General features: G+C 31.0%; 1 protein-coding gene across 12 annotated transcripts in view; it reads left to right on the top strand.

Annotated features, from left to right (window-relative positions):
• Positions 1–17,496, top strand: part of LOC148229504 (rho GTPase-activating protein 15-like) — a 47,263-nt gene extending 29,767 nt beyond the window's left edge. For 3 of the 12 annotated variants that reach the window (XM_088198323.1, XM_088198324.1, XM_088198325.1), the window contains 10 exons: positions 10,098–10,320; positions 10,429–10,634; positions 12,256–12,399; positions 12,466–12,681; positions 13,661–13,766; positions 14,832–14,957; positions 15,143–15,318; positions 15,941–16,079; positions 16,215–16,320; positions 16,387–17,496. In XM_088198323.1, coding sequence (XP_088054449.1) covers positions 10,098–10,320; positions 10,429–10,634; positions 12,256–12,399; positions 12,466–12,681; positions 13,661–13,766; positions 14,832–14,957; positions 15,143–15,318; positions 15,941–16,079; positions 16,215–16,320; positions 16,387–16,582 — 1,638 coding nt within the window. In that variant the 3' untranslated portion in view covers positions 16,583–17,496. Of the gene's footprint in view, positions 1–5,199; positions 6,905–10,097; positions 10,321–10,428; positions 10,635–12,255; positions 12,400–12,465; positions 12,682–13,660; positions 13,767–14,831; positions 14,958–15,142; positions 15,319–15,940; positions 16,080–16,214; positions 16,321–16,386 lie in introns of all 12 variants that reach the window. The other 9 variants (XM_088198316.1, XM_088198320.1, XM_088198319.1 and 6 more) reach the window with 6 other exon arrangements.
• The last annotated feature ends 327 nt before the right edge of the window (positions 17,497–17,823 follow it).

The raw sequence follows: 17,823 nt of genomic DNA, 5'->3' as shown, positions 1-17,823 counted from the left end.
TGCCTAATTAAAATATTTCGCATAAAATATATCGTAATGGTGGCTAATTTTTATATTTATTTGTAGCATAGATAAGGGTTAACTCGTACATATTAATATTTGACCAGAGTCGAAACAGATATATAGTAAAAATATGTAACATTTAATACTATCAATTTAAAGTTATATTTTTAAAGCCATTTTTGTCATGATGTCCGGAATCATTGTTTTCCTAGGCGGCCGCCCTAGCTACATATATTTGGATTGTGTTCTATATTTGTCAACCTAAGACATATTCAGTAACATTAATTTTATTATAAGGTATATAGTTTACTATCAAAGAAACGTATGTCAAAAACTTAGGTTTTTGCATATTCAAATAAATGACTAACTGAAAATAATCAAGTAAACTTATGATGGCATTACAGTAAATCTAATTTACATACATGTATAATATACACATATTATTATTATACTATTTCATAAAAAATGTTATTAAATATGCATTTGGGCTTAATAAATTATCATGAATATACAATCTTACACGTGTTATTGAATTTAATAGTGTTTAATTCACACACACGTTAATTTGCAACGCCACTTGATTCTTACGCATCATATACTCAAATGTCCTATATGTACGCATCATAAATTTATTTTAAATGAAGTTAAAGATCAGATAATTCGATTATTACAAATAAATAAAATATAATATATAATAGATACGACTTGACTTTAACGTTCTAATTGTAAATGTCATGATTGTGTGTCATCGTTAATTGATCCATCTCATTAAATGCGGCGAGGGGATAAATTGTGTGCGTAAAATTGCAAAGTGAAAGAGAATGTGTCTGATGTTTATGGTCGTATTATAGAAGCTGAAGAGATGGAGATGTGATGTGATGTATGCGACATTTGAACGTTGCTCTTTGATATGACTGAAGAATGCAGCCACATGTTAATGGATTTTAATGGCTGAGTCAGAGCCCAGTATTCCCGAGAAGTGGACACATCCCAGTGATTGCTATTCCGAGCTCATTTTCGATCGCCATATCGGCAAAGCCACACAATTCAATCCGAAAATGAGCGTTTGTCGTACGTCGGATTTATATTATCGATAAAATCGCGCCAATGCATATTTAATAACTCAAACGGCGTGACTAAACTATTGTCACACGAATTGGCGACTTATTCTTTATTGTAAATTAATTTAAAACTCATTAATTGATCGTTTCTATGGAATGCTTTGAGGTATTGAATGTATCATTAAGTTTTGCAATCGGAGAATTACTAGCAGTACAGTCGTTTTTATTATGATTACCAGTCTAACTCGATTACTTCAAATCAAATGATTGCTTATGATAGTTTATTTTCAGGTTAATTGTTTCGGTCTAAAGACCTTTAATCGGTAAACATATAATATTTATATTAGTTGTTTCCTGACTTTGATTTTAATTGAGTTCAACGATTGTCTAGCAAAACTCTGTGATAAATCAATCAAATTAGTTGTGGTTCGTAAACTCTTCAATCAATTCAGTTCGTTTGATCTGATTATTATATTTTATGTATTAGAGCTATTTCTTATTATGAGCTATGTGCAGAAGCTTATATAATATTGTGTAAGCGTAACTATGTTTAGAAATAAAATCTTAAATTGATGAATGTAATTATAAAAAACCTAAAAAATAGTCTAATTATTTTTTGTATATTAATTATTGAATATTTTTTGTACTCTTTCACTACTAGACCCAATATCTGATTTATAAATAAATTATTTTAATATAAATTTTATGTAGAATTAGGGAGTAAAACAATTAAACTAAATTTATAAAATACAAAAGACACACTTAAAATGAGTCCTAATAAATGTGGTATATTATTATTAATATTATACATTTAAAGTAGCCAGAATATTTGAGTATTTGTTACTATAATCGATAAATGAGATTACTATGATCTAGTTAATAAATTTACAAAATAAATGATGCACTTAAAAGTAACCCTAATAAGTGTTTGTGTTATAATTATATTACAATATATTTAATCTATTTTTTTATTACAGAAAATTATTATAAATATATTTTACAATTTAAGAAATTTCTAAGTTTTCTTTTTTTTTCCACGGTGGATATTGACAATCATAGATGGTCTTTGCTAGTGACTGCTCTTAAAATGACTTCCTAAAAACTACTCTTAAGATTTCTAAGCAATATTATTTTCTCTTCCTGTACTTCGCTTTTCTTATATTTTCTCTTGCAATATGACTTTGATATTATAGTTATTTTCTATTAAGATGTTAAAAGTATGTTCTTACCCGTTTAATAAATGCTAATTCATTATTCCTCTGAGTATGTCTTCATTTCGTATCTTTTCTACCTTATTAGTTCTTCTGTAGAACCAGATTTCAATAGCCATTTTAATTATATTATCCCATATGATATAATAATTAATATTTCAATAGCCATTGATCCAATTTTATGCTCTTAAGCATGAAATTAATTTTTGTAATATTTATTGTTCTGTTAATATTGATTATTTATTAGTCTTCTTCTTTTGCGCCTCTCTAAAAATTAAATCTATATTATATTTTCTCAAAAAAATTAGTCGGGCTTCAAATATAAGACAACTTGAAAATTGTGCATAAAATATAGGTCTGCCATAAAAATAAGCCGGGTCAATTTAAACATTAAAAATTCAACTTGTGTATTGTGTAGTGCATTGATAAGATATTTCATAAAATATAATAAAATTCGAGAAGTAAAAATAAGAGAATATTGATTTATTGTACAATAATTTTGATGAAATGTATCTCTCTGTAATGAAACATACTTACATTATTTTTTCTTGTCACTTAACCATTTTCATTTTGATCATTCATTACTATTCGATAATTTAAAAACAGAAGTCGTACTCAAATAGTGCCATGGCCTTAAATATAATCTGGGGTAAAATTGGAGAGGAAAGTATACGACTTTATCGTACACATAAGATTAAAGTCGTTGTTAAGTTAAAGTTCAAATTTGTTCAACAATTTATGCTGTATATTTAATTTATTCAGTTTTTAATAATGCAATATTAAAAACGCATATTTGTGTTTTAAAAATAACTCTTTTGTAAAGAATTAATTTTTATTTTTTGCTATGTAAACTTTTGTAATTATTCAACAGTTGCCTTTGAACAATTTTGGTTCATTATCAACTTTTTGATAATGATAATTTGTGATACATTAAAAATATATATTATATTTAAATTATTTTATACAACACATGAATTATTAATAGCAGAAATTTGATGTTATTTATTTGCGTTATTACTATTATCTCAGTTTTTGTAAAATGTGTTTCGAGAGTATAAATATAATTTCACTAACTCAGCCAGTTAAAATGTATCAAGCAATTGATCTACAATCTCGCTGCTCAGTATCATCACATGATCAGAGATTCACACAATTATGACATCGTTTTACAAAGTAGTTCATTATTAGAGATTTTGCTATTGGTGGATTAGTGACAGGCCAACGCCGCGTTTGCACACGTACACTGAAGCATTAGAGTAACGTGTTTTTGTTCGCCTCGTGAAATATGTAGAAAAATATAAAAAATATTTTTACAGAAATTTATCAAATGTTTTGAATTGTATCGGTACATATGCTAAATTATTTTATCAGTAATTTTCAATCTGTGGGTCATATAATATCAAAATTAAAGAAATAAAATTTGTTTTATTTATGGTTTAAATAAATATTTACAAAGAAACTGGATATTTACTAACTTAACCCTTTGAGAAGTATCGTCGTACATGTACGGCGGTCGATCTTTCACTGTTTTGAGGTACCCCAGATAGTTATACATTTACATATATAACTGAAGAAATAATAAAAAAAATACATTATAATTATTTAATATTTTTTTAATTTGATCAATTGGTTTCTATAGAAAATAATACCAGTAAATTAAAGAGTACGAAAATTAAACATTGAAAATCACTTATGTTTTCTATAATTTATGAATGCAAAATAAAATACTAAAAAATAATAATGTAAAAATACGTAAAATTAACTCACAACTCAAATCGTTAATATAAATAAAATTAAAAAATGCTGGTTTTCAGGATTAGTTGATGAAATGCATTGACTATGTTTCCACGAAAAGCGATGGATATTAAAATTTAGTATAATTAAATTTTAACTTAAATTAAAAGTCTATTTTTCGGTTCTTTCCTGTAATCGGCAGTCAAATTTATTTTAAAAATATTTATTTATGTATATGCAGTTATATTTTCATTGGGAATTAACGTGCTCAAACTGCCTCAATTCATGAAAGAACCTGTTTTGTATGGTAGAACATGTTCGAACATGTTCACTGTTCTGACTGACGCTCACTACATATTTATGTAGTTGCTACATAAATACGTTTTAAAATTTAAACGAGCGGTAGCGAGTCTAAATTGTGAGCACCCCATGAATAACTATCTACTATTTGAATTATACCGTCATTATATTCGTTTAGGTTAGGTTTGGGTTTGAACAGAAAATATACCTTTGGCAGTTTATGATTTTAATTCTGATCTTATGCGACCCACAGATCGAAAATCACTGATAAATTAACTTTAACAAATGTTACTTGTTTCGCAACTCTTAAATTTGAGTGTAGCTCTGCTTAGTGAGCGCCGTGATTATAAACAAGTTTCAAGCAAAAGCAATGCATTTCGTCAACTTTTATTTTATTTATATTGAATTTCAAAATATTTAGTTTCATTGTAAATATTTATTTTAGCTAGAAATAAAACAACACAGATTTTAACATATGTACAAAGGCAAAACATTTGATATTTTTTTAATTCAAATGACCCGTCGCAAGCGCCAAATTGCTTCATTATATGCGTGCTCAAGCCCAGCGTTGGCATGTCACTAATCAACTAGTACCATTTTTTTTTTGTACTAATATGATTTGAATAATCACGATATTATTTCGTGAAATTAAGAAAATTTAAGTAAACGTTATCTATGATAATCGACTGAAATTTTAAATATTTAATAATAACTAATAAACTTTGGTATCCCAGACACGATACAAATAAAAATATATGTACTTTACATATATAAGTATTTATAAATAAAAGATATTTTTTTATAAAAAATATATTTCGCGTTAAATAAAATATTTCTTATCTTGAAATCTTTTATTGAAATTGTTATCTGATATCGACCTTTTATTGTAGACATACTCATATTTTATTATCAATATTTTTTACATACGTATAAAGACGAAACAACTTTCACAAGTATATAAACATAATATAAAACTCGAACGTCACAGTTTTCAGTGGAATATGTTCAGTGCAATAACATCAGCAAAGCAAATAGGGTGTTTGGTGTGTCGGTGCCGTTTTTATCGATAAGGGAAATATTGTTGAACGCCGACCGCAGTCGACTTCCTCTCTCCGGCGATTTGGTATCATTCAAACTGACCCATCTAGTACATAAATTATGGCAGGCGGAGTGTTGTGGAACGACACTTGGCTGCCGGACGCACTCAGGACCAAGCTGACCCACTCCGACTCCGGTCAGTTGATCACGACAGACGTCAAGTCGTGGCTCTCTGACCTGCGACATGCCGTCCACGATTACGAGGAATGGACCGGACAGAAACACAGCATCAGATACGACCCAAACCTGAAGAGTATAGAAGTTAAACCGAGCAATAAGCGGCAGAGCAGCGAGGACGTCTTCTCGAACGCGTTCGATGATATATTGAGCACTCTAGGCAACGAGATCTATCAGCTGGATTCGTATCAAAGGAAGCACTCTCAAGGATCAAACGCTAAGGTTTCGATAGAATTAGAACACGAGATCATGCACATGTTCAACGATTGCTTGCAAGAAGTGCCTCTCATAATCGAACCGGATTCAAATTCTAAATCGTCAGATTTAAAAAAAGTGCCTAGTTATAGCAATATATCGATGCTCTCCGACGAAGTGTTCCTCAAATCTGAATCAAAGATCGATCAAATATTCGATAAAGGTAACGGAAAACCAGTGCCGCCAAAACGCAAGAATCGCTCAAATAGTAGTAATCTAGAGACTCAAAAAACTAGACCAGTATCGATGATGGATAAGCTTCTCATCTATAAGAACGATAGTGACAGCGGAAACAATTCGCCGTCGAACGATTACTCAGATTATCAGAATTTATGGCATTGTACAAGTAGTGCACGGCTTAAAGAAAACTACGGCTTGATAAACACGATTAATTTCGATAGCGCCCAAGATATCACCGACTCGTCGTTAGATATCAGTAACAGAAAAGTGAGCAGTGAGCAGTCGCGCGTTAATAGCACCGCTAGTAGTGGAAGCAGGACTGAAAGTGAAGGTGTGTCTTGCGTTAAAGGCAAATCATGCGTAGAGAGCGACAAGAGGTACTCATATGATGGACGGAATCTGGAGGAGGAGAGGAGCAAGATGGTGCAGTTTTGGAAGAGGGATATGCTCCAATGCACATCCGATTGCGATCTATCAGACGACTGCCATAGATCGTTGGCCAACACCGGACACATAAGCAACAGTTTCGTTTTCAAACCGGGAAAGGCCGAGGCGATTTACGAAAACGTCGAAGCTCTAAGATCGCTCAGGACTGAACCGAAAGGATTGATCAGGAAGAAGTTCTTGGAAATGAGCGACGCTAACGGCAAGAACGGATCTACTCCGTCGCTGTTCATGGAGGAAGACTTTGTGAGTGATAGTGATTCTTGGCGTACTCCGATGGATCACGGTAGGACGAGCAGCTCTATGGAATACGTATCCGAAAGTCCCATCTACGAAAATTTACAAGATCTAAGATTGAAGCAGCCGAATTTGACTGCGGACGTTCTTCACTGGAAGGCGGTGCTGTTGGATCCGTTTTGGAACGACGACGAAGAAGACGAGGTTTTTATTATAATTTAAGTTATGGCACCGCTGAAACCGCAATTGTTGTGCGGGACCAATCAGAACCAATTAAAGCTCGCATATATAGTTTTCAATGTTTTTTTAAGGTCGTCATTCTTAATTAGGAACACAATTGTTTAATTGAGAGACGAGCGTCATCGCTTTCCGCTGTTGAATCTATGCGTATGTGCTTGTCGAAAATTTTATATACATTTAAAACCTTTCGGTCATTGGCGTGTTATAATATATTAAACACAAAATTAAAGGATTAAATATACTACAGTGATTCACAATATTTCAATTTTAACGCAAAAGTTCGTGTTTTTATCATGCGAAGTAAACTATCGTTATCAGTTTTGTGAATTTTATGAATTCAACATATGTTATAGATACAGATAGTAAGGCATTTATGAGTAATTATCACGTTGTACGTTGAGTCAGTGTATATTTTTTACTCGTTATTAATTTACATTAGAATTTATATTTAAGAAAAAAAGTATATATTTTTTAATTTCAATTAATATTTATTGAAATGTCGTCGTTGAAATGTCAACCGTTCCATCATTATAAATTTTGTAAACACCATACTATGTTTCTTAAAAAATGCTACACTACTATGTTTTTTAAAAAATCCTACAATAACGTGAGATGAGCATTATTAACCTTTCTAATACCACGAGTCACTTACGGGGCTCAGTCTCTCGGTGTACGTATTACTAAGAGCCACACATGGGACCCTTACTCACTTACGCTACGAAATAATATTACAAGACTATTTAGGTATATAGAATCATCTATGAAGAAACGTTTAAAATTATTACCGCTTATATGGCTAATATTAATGTACTTCTTTTCAATTACTTTGGCACTTAAACGGTTAAGCATTACTTCTTTAAAGTTGTACAGACATGTTAAGAAATGTTGACTATTTGTATACACATGTATTAAATAAGAATTTATTTATTTTCACAAAGCAAAAAAAAAACAGCTAAACGTCATTAAGTAGTGTTCCGCAGAACCACTAGGTTCCACAAAAAACATGTTACATGAAAAAATTTTAAAACAAAGTATTCCGTATATTAGTTATTACTTCTTGGTATTTTCCAAACGAGTTCATTGCCAGCGACCGCAAGTGCGAAAGTGTTCAAACTGTAATAAAAATTCTGTGCGTAAACTACACAAAAAGACTGAGAGTACACCCTAATAAAGCAGGGACGTCATTACAACTTTTTTCCAAGGAAAGGGACAAAAGTTGGTAAGCCAAATGACATGTATTTTTCTGGTCACCCCAAAAGCAATAAAATCGTGTCGTTGTCGTCGCAGTGAAAACGCTCGGTATTCTAGCATTCATATTAAGACTTTTTATAACAATAAAATGACTTACAATAATTGAAAATCAAATGAAGCATATCTCAACCGAATTATGACTAATAGGAGAGCGAAAAAAACACTTATCCCTTCTCAGAAGTCAAAAATCCACGCCAAAAGCAATAAAATCGTGCCGTCACCATCAAAGTGGAAACGCTCCGTTATATAGATCTGGCTTTTTATGATAATAATACGACTTATAATAAATGAGAATCGATTAAAGTACATCTAAACCGAAGTTTAACCAATAAAAGAGCGCAAAAAACAATTATCACTTCTCAGAAGTCAAAAATACATAATACAATCGTGTCGTCGCCGTTGCAGTGGGAACGCTCGGTAACGAGCGTTCCCACTGCAACGGCGCCAACCTTATTTGTTATACATTTTTGGAGGTATGTAAAGAAGCACATTATATATTGAGCTTGAAATAAACTTGTTATATACAAATTATGAACATACAAATACCCTTTTGAATTTATAGAATAAAGTATAGAATTAAGCGATCACAATATATAGGCGATAATGTGAATATGAATTAGTATAAATTTATTCATACATACATAACAGTTCATTGCGTCACTGGACAATATATTACATCAATCATTTTAAAACTCCTCACGTCCTCAAAAGACACAATTGTGTCATCATTATCTGTTTTATATACAGCGATGAAAAATAATCTATATATCCGCACAGGATCTCTGTACGAATCCATGAATGAAAGTCTTGGTTTTGAATGATCATAATGATTGGTAACATAAGGAATTCAATGGTTTGCTTTGTTCGTGCTAATGCACATCTCGTGCCTTGCAGTTGAGGAGACTTTATTGTAAAATTGTATACATAACACGCTCATACGTATGTGATGATGAATCGTATTTGTACATTGGAGTGCATGAATTGATCCTGTAATTTGTAACGTAGCAGGGTCAATATGGAAGAGAACAATTGCCGCGCAAATAAAATATATTAAGATAGACATGGACGTTATGAATCGCAGTCGTCGTGTTTAGAAGCGACACACTAACCCAGATTAACCGATAAGGATCAGAAAAATGTCCTGGTTTCATTTTTATTGCAAACATAGTAGAGACGCATATATATTTGCAATATAAAAATAGCACTCCAATATTGAATTACTATCCTATTAAAAATGTTGTGAGATGTTCTGCAAATCTTTTGATTAAATCTATTAAAAATATTAAACAGTTTCATATGTCTTTGTAAACCTATGAAAGGATCTAGTGAATTTAAATTATGCTTCCATGTCTGTTTTTACACTTTAGGAAACAACAAAATAACCTCTCAGATTAGGTATAGCGAATAATGAGAATAGGAGAAAAGATGGATGTTGTGTGTGTGTGTGTGATGGTGCATTATAAACGTGAAGCAGCGGATATTGTTTTGATTTGATTGATATTTTTTAAAAACAATAGTATATTTACTTAATTATAGCTAAGAAAGAACCTTTCATATAAAACCAATCAAGCTGTTAATTCATATTAAAAAACTGCTATTAATATATACTCTAATATGTATACAATATTGATTTAATTGTGTCTGTTTTTAAATATATAATATTTATACATTTATTAAAAACTGTTTTTTGGACAATCTTGCCGAGTATATCTGCTAGTTATTTATATTTTTAAACATTTTTTTTAATATTTATCACATAATGATTATATTTATCTCAGTCAAAGGTTAGTGATAGTGATACTGACAGTTTAAGACGTAAGATTAGTGACAGTTTCGTTCCAAATATCCTGATTGTTGTTGTGATAAGAAGCACAGTTAATTAAGTATTTTATTTGTTTGTTTTCAGTGGGTTTCTAAAGAAGAGGCTGCCGAATATGCCCGAGAGCAAAATCCTCCATTTGTCATTCCCAAAATCAAGCAGTTCAAGCCCAAGGCATATCAGAATGAAGAGAAGTTCAACGAAGAACCGACGTCGCCTTCAGTCAAAGACGCCAGAAAGAAGTTTGAGGAAGGTTTTGGCAATAAGAATAATGACAGTGCTAAAATTGTGCGAAGTCCGCCAAAATACGGTGTGTATATGTGATGCTAACGCAATGCGGTTTACGTTTCCTGTTACTCGCTCGTTATCATTCGGATTTTATATAATATGATTTTTTACATTGTATTGATGGTTTTAGTCGTCAATATTGAAAACACACCCGCCCGGCTAGTACCGTATCAACTAATAGCACCGGAATCATCGCCAATTGAGCTGAGGAAGCACGGAGATGGGTTGAGACCGAATAAATCCAAATCGATGATAACAACGGCTGACAAGAAAGGAGAACTCAACAAGAACCAGCCTCTCAAGAGGGTTTTACCTAAATTGTATGATCCTAGTATGGTAAGACAACATATATTTATTTAACAAGCTTTTGTACTATGCTTTGTCCGCAATTTGATCCAATTGTATCGTATCCTTTAACACTTAGACAACTATTTTTATGTGCCAGCTCATTAAAGTGTTTCGGATGCTGCTTCGTTTGCGATATTGAAATGAAAAATTATCATGATTCATTAAATTAAATTAAATTATTTATTATGATAGAAAAACAAGGCTAATTGAGAATTGAAGCCATTTGTAGTAAGAAGGCAAATCGCTAGGAATCAGTGTTTTCAGTGTCAATGTTAGGATCATTATCTCAATAATATGTTTGCAATGCCTGCAAAACCAATTGCGGTGTATTCTGAATTCATCAGTGGCATAATAAGGTTACTGATACATCAGTGTAATCCACTTGGATTTAGGCATTTTAAGAACTTGAATATATAATTGGTAGCTTTTTTTAGTACATTATCTTTTCATTTCAATTATATGAACGTGCTGCAACTGATATTATTTTTTATAATTAAGGGCAGAATAGTGTAGTCCGTAGTGTCTCAGACTAGTAACTCTGATGTTGCGGTTTTGAGTCCCGGCAGCGACACGCGAATTTTCATTTATTATTTTATTAAACCGGCCCCAGCTGCAGTGACATCTATTGGTTATAAATTATACACATAATAATTTATAATTATTAAAAAAAAATGTAGATGTCACCGGTTCCTAGACTTTTTCAGTCTGATGGTTAATACTTACTTGTAGGTAGGTATTCATTATATCTGATTGACTGACTCAGTTGGTACAGATTTATCCCGTTGTAACGCATTGCTCTTACGCCTGTCAGGTTACAACGGAAGATTTGATAAAAATAAATAAATAAATATCTATAAATTTATTTATTGTTTTATGACCTTTATTTATTACATATTATTGTATGAGTTTTAATATGAAAACAAAATTATAAGAGTGTATGTTTAGAGAGCCAGTAACTGAATATATACTAAATCGTTCATAGCAGAACATTCTGTATAACTTTCACGTCGATCGAGTGTTGAATTAGTAAGACTTTATTGGGACAGACGAACAAAAAACTTAATTGATAATGAATTATTGTATTTATTTTACATTCAAAGAATTCAAAATATTGTACGATTTGTAGATGTTTCAAACTCAAAGTTTCATTGGCGTGCTGTGGTGTGAGCCGGTGCATTATCGTGGTGGCAAAGTTTTTACCTTGTACGCTTCTTTATTAGTTCTCTACGAGCTCTAATCATAAATGATCATTCTTGCATATTTTAATAGCAGTGCTTTCCTTGTTAACAGGATTTTTGTGATTGATCTTAATTTTTTGTGTTTTTTTTTTTGAAAGAAACAAAAATTGTTCAGATCCATGATTTATATTTGTACTTCATTTGTTAATCTTAATAGTTTTTCTATAATTTTCCACTGTTAAATCAATGTCAGAAGCTTTTTGGCAAATTCTAATGTATTTTATATATTAGATTAATGGTTTCTCATCTCCATTTTACAATATTTTCATATCTTTTTTATGAATCACATATCCTATCAAAACTAGATTTGTTGATAGGATATATGAGAAGTAAATTCTATAATTACTAAATATTTTATTTCTATGTTTCAGCATGTTCAAATAGAAGGTTATGTTTACCGAACTAAACTAACTGAGAACGGCAAAAAAGTACGTAAAAATTGGCAGAAAGAATACGCAGTTATGACACAGACGTCTTTGGCTTTTTATAAGGATAAAAAAATGTTTGATAGCACCGTAAGTTATTTTTATTCTTATATATGTAATATAAATATTATACATAATATATTAATTGCTTTATAGAAAGATTCTAAAGATAAGGATAAAAATAACGTATCGCCTGAGGCGATCATACCGTTGGCCGGCGCTTTGGTGACAGCGACAACTGCTCAACAAACTAGTCGACCTAATGCTCTTATAATAACTTCTACGTCCTTCAACCAGCATCTCATTTATCACGAAGAGCCTCGATCCGCCCAACATTGGTGCGATTCAATCGTGAAAGCGATTAATAAACTGGTAAAAATTGTATTAATAAATTTTAATAATGTTATGTTTGATACCAATTTATGGTTATTTGGATATAGAGAAGCAAAGTATGGTCATTGTAAGTATCTAAAGGTTGAGGCATGAATGTTTCTACAAAAACAAATTGTATCATATGTATATTGTATAATTGTATGTATATAATATTGTATGATTCGAAAGAAACACCAAAAATTGGCGCAGTGGCTGTAGAATTGATAAAAACTTCATCTTAAAAGAGGATAACTTCATCTTGTGTATTTATAGTTTTGCTGAAAAAAATATCTTACTAATACTGCTTAAGCTCCCAATATTAGCAGGCTTTAATTTGTAGGGATATAGAAATGCAGCTACTTTTTCTATTGCGTACGCCATTGCAATTAACAGTACTTGGGTCCTACGAGTCTAACCCAATGGGCGGGCACCCAGCTTTTGACGGCCGGATGAGCGGGTTCCACCCCCCATAGTACTACATATTTTATTGAAGTTTCATTAGTATTTCTCCTGAGCTCATTGATGACCTGCACTGCTTTGCAATTGCATGCATTTGTGTTTCATCCCAGTAACAGCACCACCCCCCAATTTTCTGAAGGGTGTATATACTGCTTCAGTCGAAGCCTCGGCCCTCGGTCACCCCTAAGGGGCCATGCTTTGCTCGTCATGGGTAGTGTCTTGACGCTACCTCAGACGGTCGCCCGAGAGATCACTCTCCCATATGTTTGGGACTTAACCTCATAGGGCTCCCCTGCTGTCGCACACTATATACTCCAGCGTGTGGTCGACTGGCGCCGTTGTAGGGATATAGTAAGGAAAATATGTATATCTAAACCACATATTATAGTAGAAAATATATCAGATATTCTTATTTTTTTGTAGCAATATTTGTACCTAACAATTTTTTGGTTTTGAATCTATCATTGCAAAAGTTTTTTCGTTTATAAAAATATTAAAGGCAATCTTTGTAATGTTTCAGCCCAGTGATTATAAATGTCCTGAGAACGCAAACGTTACCATTGCACCAGCCGGTACTCCGTCGCCAACTCACAAACATGTGATGAGGATAAAACCGTCGTCGAAAGGTAAGAAAATATATTTCGATACACATAATCATTTAACGTGCACGGTGCTGGGATCATTAACCTATTATATATTTCTACATAATAAATCAACTGCTATGTTGATACTTTATTATTTAATAAGTGCATGTCGTTAATACACAATACAATATAATATTTTGCATGATAACGTTGCATGAGACATGATACACCTTTTCATGTATTTTATTTCTTCAGTACACATTTATGTACACAAGATTGTAATTATTTTTTTAAAATCATAAAAATTAAATGATTTTAACAGTGGGAAATAAAAAACATTTTTCTGAAAAAGTCTTCTCTTAACAAATTGAGAACGAATATGTCATTGTTTGGGTTGTGAATTCTTCAACGGACTTTGATTATTAAAACGTCGATTTGAACAAAATAACAGCTCAAAAAATATTAATCTTTATATTAAATATTGTTAGTGTGTAATATATTTAAATATAATTGTACTTAATTTTTAGCGTTTAAGTTGTTGTATTATATAAATAAGCTTTCATAATAGCTTCATCAAAGTTATATCGTATCCTTTTACAATTAATTGACAGTAGATCATATTTTTTCAATTGATTAAAATTAATATGCTACATTGACTTTTACATTGGTTGATGTATCTTTGCTGGTTGTTAAAGTCGTGATTATCATATTTACCTATAGAATATTCTTTTAAAAGCAAATTGCATTAATCTAGAAATTGTCAGTAGAACGTTCAGTAAAAAATCGTATTGCTACAGCTTTTATTCAATCGGACAAATATAAAAACACATTTTAAGAATTAAATTATAGAGAATATTTTGTCACAATAAAATATATATTTTAACTGTACTAAAAATGTGTCTTTATAACCTTATTCAACCCCGATTTAGTTCATTGGGTATATAAATATTTAAAGTTTGTTATAATAACGGGTTATTTATATCATTCATATATCAAAAACAAACACAACACACTATTAAATCATTTAAAAAAATACTAATTTTATGCGAATGCCGCTGTGTTAACATAATTAATTTTTGCATCTGTCTCTCTTCGCCGATGTTCCAGTCATGGAAGGTAGCGTGGAAGACTTATGCGATCTTCCCGAGCATGCCGCTGTTAGATCCAAATTGAAGAAGTTCTTTATAAGGCGACCCACCATGGAGTCCCTCATCAAAAATAAAATATACGAAGGTATTTTCTTTAGATGTTATGAACTGAAAATTAAGCATTGAATGTGTATGTTGACATGAAGGCATGTAATATAAATAAATGTTTAACATAGCAACGACGACTCCCAAGATGCACTTTTAATGAATAATTTTATTTATGTTTATGTATTTATACTCTTTATACTAATTATTTATTGTATTATTCAGATGAACCTGTTTTCGGTAGGACGTTAGATAAAGTTTGCCCGGAAACGAACCCACAAATCCCCGAGTTTGTTATTAGGTGTATAAAAGCGATAGAAGCGAGTGAAGAGAATATGAATTCAGACGGGATATACAGAGTCAGTGGAAATTTAAGTCAAGTTCAGAAGATAAGAATGGAGGTAAGATCTACATATATAATATGAGCGTGAGTTAAATTAAAACCTTAAAAGCGTGATAAAAAATTAAAATATTGTTGAGGCAATCAGTAGTGATACTATTAAAATTCATTGAGTGTTAAAAATCAGTGTGGTGATGCATAAATGTCACTCCAGTAAGTGTACAAATGGACTATAAAGTTGGAAAACTCTGAACTTTGTAGCAGACTTCTCGACCAAGTTAGAAAGTGACATTAAAGCAATTGAAGGCACACCGCATCATCCAGTGTTTTATAGTTTCACAGTGTTTGCAAGATGATACTTGCCAGATACTTTTGTAGTAGAAAGTAATAGGTTTTCATGAAGAATTGTTCTGTTTTCATTAAACCTGTGTTTACTAAGACCAGCAGAAATCCAAGAGAGTGAGTAGGAATTGGTGATGACCTAGGGGTAATTTGAGAGAATAAGATTTTCTCAAAAATCATCTTTAATCTGAAATTGAATCAAAATGACGTGAACTTACAACATGATAATTCAAAAAAATGAAAAGAGATAAAAATATTTTAGGGTTAAGTTTGACTTACGGTTGTATATATGTTGTTAAATTAATGTAGTGTGACCTATTAATATTGTTTTTATATTTCAGGTTAATTCAAATAATTTAGATATTTTAGATAAAGAATCGGATGTTCATGTATTAACAGGAACTTTGAAGTTGTTCTTCCGTGAACTCAAGGAACCGTTGATTCCTTGTAAATTATTTCAAAGATGTCTCAATGCAAGTTGTAAGTTTATAGTTAATTTTATTATAAAGTGCGAAAATTTCTTGACTGAAACAGTTGTAAAAGTCAGCCTGGAAACTTTATTATCATAAATTAATTTAATAATCTACCTTGTGTAATTTATTGTATCATTTCTAGCCAATAATGCAAATGAATCTCGAATTAAAGAATTTCGAGAGATTGTAGATAACCTTCCGGAATGTAATAGGCAAACTTTGAAATATTTGTTAGAACATCTGTTGAGGTAATAATGCTTTATTTATTACAATATGCTTTATTATATTTTAAACTTATTTATAAATGTTTTTAGGGTTACCACGAGGGAGGAGAAGAATCGCATGCACATTGCAAACGTAGCAATAGTCCTCGGACCGACGCTTCTTCGTGCTCCACCGGAGACCTCGCAAAACATGGCATTTGAATGCTTGCAACAAAATAGAGTGATTGAGTTGTTGATGTGTGATTTTGACAGAATATTTAAAGATGACAATAAGAGAAAGAAGTAGATTTAATAAATCAACCTGTTGGTTGATGATTTGGATTAAAAACGTTATTTTTTATTGAAATTTAGTTAAGCACGCTTTGGTTAAACTATTAAATATTAATTTTAATTTAAAACATAATCACATATTTTTATATTTTTATGTTTTTCGATTTGTTTAATAGTGATACAGACTTTCTAGTCGCTGAGCCTGAGTGCGGCTCTTTGTATATGAAAAATGTGGTTTACTCAATATGTAAAGATGATGCATGAGTATTGCTACAAAAATATAAACATTTTGTAATTGTTCATCATATTTAATTTTGGGCATAAGATATTTTTATCATTCATCCTTATTATTGCGATCCCTGGACTAAGCAAAACGTCATTCAATGCCGTTTAATTATATGATTCAGGTTTATGCTGCAATAATATTTATATTTTTATCTTATTTTTATTGTTTGGCATAAAATATCTTCATAAATAAAATTCAGGAGCAAGGTCTAATGACTTTGTTGGTCTAAGATGGACTGTTCTATTTTTCACCAAATTTATTTTAATGAACTATTATCAGAATTCGAGTTGAATTTGTAGATCTTTTGGATGTAGATTGGGAATTGAATCTTGTTAACAACAAATTTAAATCCTTTAAAGATTATGCTAAATACTTCTTTGACTGATTGCCTTGTTCAATTTCAAATGTGGTACTGATTATTTATTGTAGCAACTTTATGCATCTTTCTTAATATATATAATCAAATACTGTTTGTTTAATAGAACTATGTGATGCTTCTCTTGTATTGCATTCCAAATTAAATTTATTTTTATTTAGTTGCTCTTTTAGAGGTTAACGATCCTCATAAAGATCATCGAATAATTATAAATCAAAGAGAAGTACTTAACATACAAATAAAATTGAATACATTATTATGCAAAAAATAATTTATATATTTTATTTAGTTTAACCTTTTCCGTATATTTCATACTCGAATTTGGTGATATTTAGTTAATTTTATCTAGTTAAAAGTATGTTTATATTATGTCAAAGACAATATATATTTGTTATAGTTTCTAAATTTTAATATTTATACGAATTGCCTATTTTGTTATTATTCTTTATTTATATTTAGTTGAATTTAATACTATGTAGAGTTGATATAAATAAGCATAAATAATAATACTTTTATTTGTATAATATTTCATTATTTACTGATGACGGTTCATTATATTTATATTAAGGCAATCACAGTTGTGTTGAGTGTATAT

This window comes from Plectrocnemia conspersa, unplaced genomic scaffold, assembly GCF_051122295.1.
Source record: "Plectrocnemia conspersa isolate PC_06_02 unplaced genomic scaffold, ASM5112229v1 ptg000011l, whole genome shotgun sequence".
Classification (NCBI taxonomy): domain Eukaryota; kingdom Metazoa; phylum Arthropoda; class Insecta; order Trichoptera; family Polycentropodidae; genus Plectrocnemia; species Plectrocnemia conspersa.
This window is presented reverse-complemented; position numbering and strand designations above follow the sequence as displayed.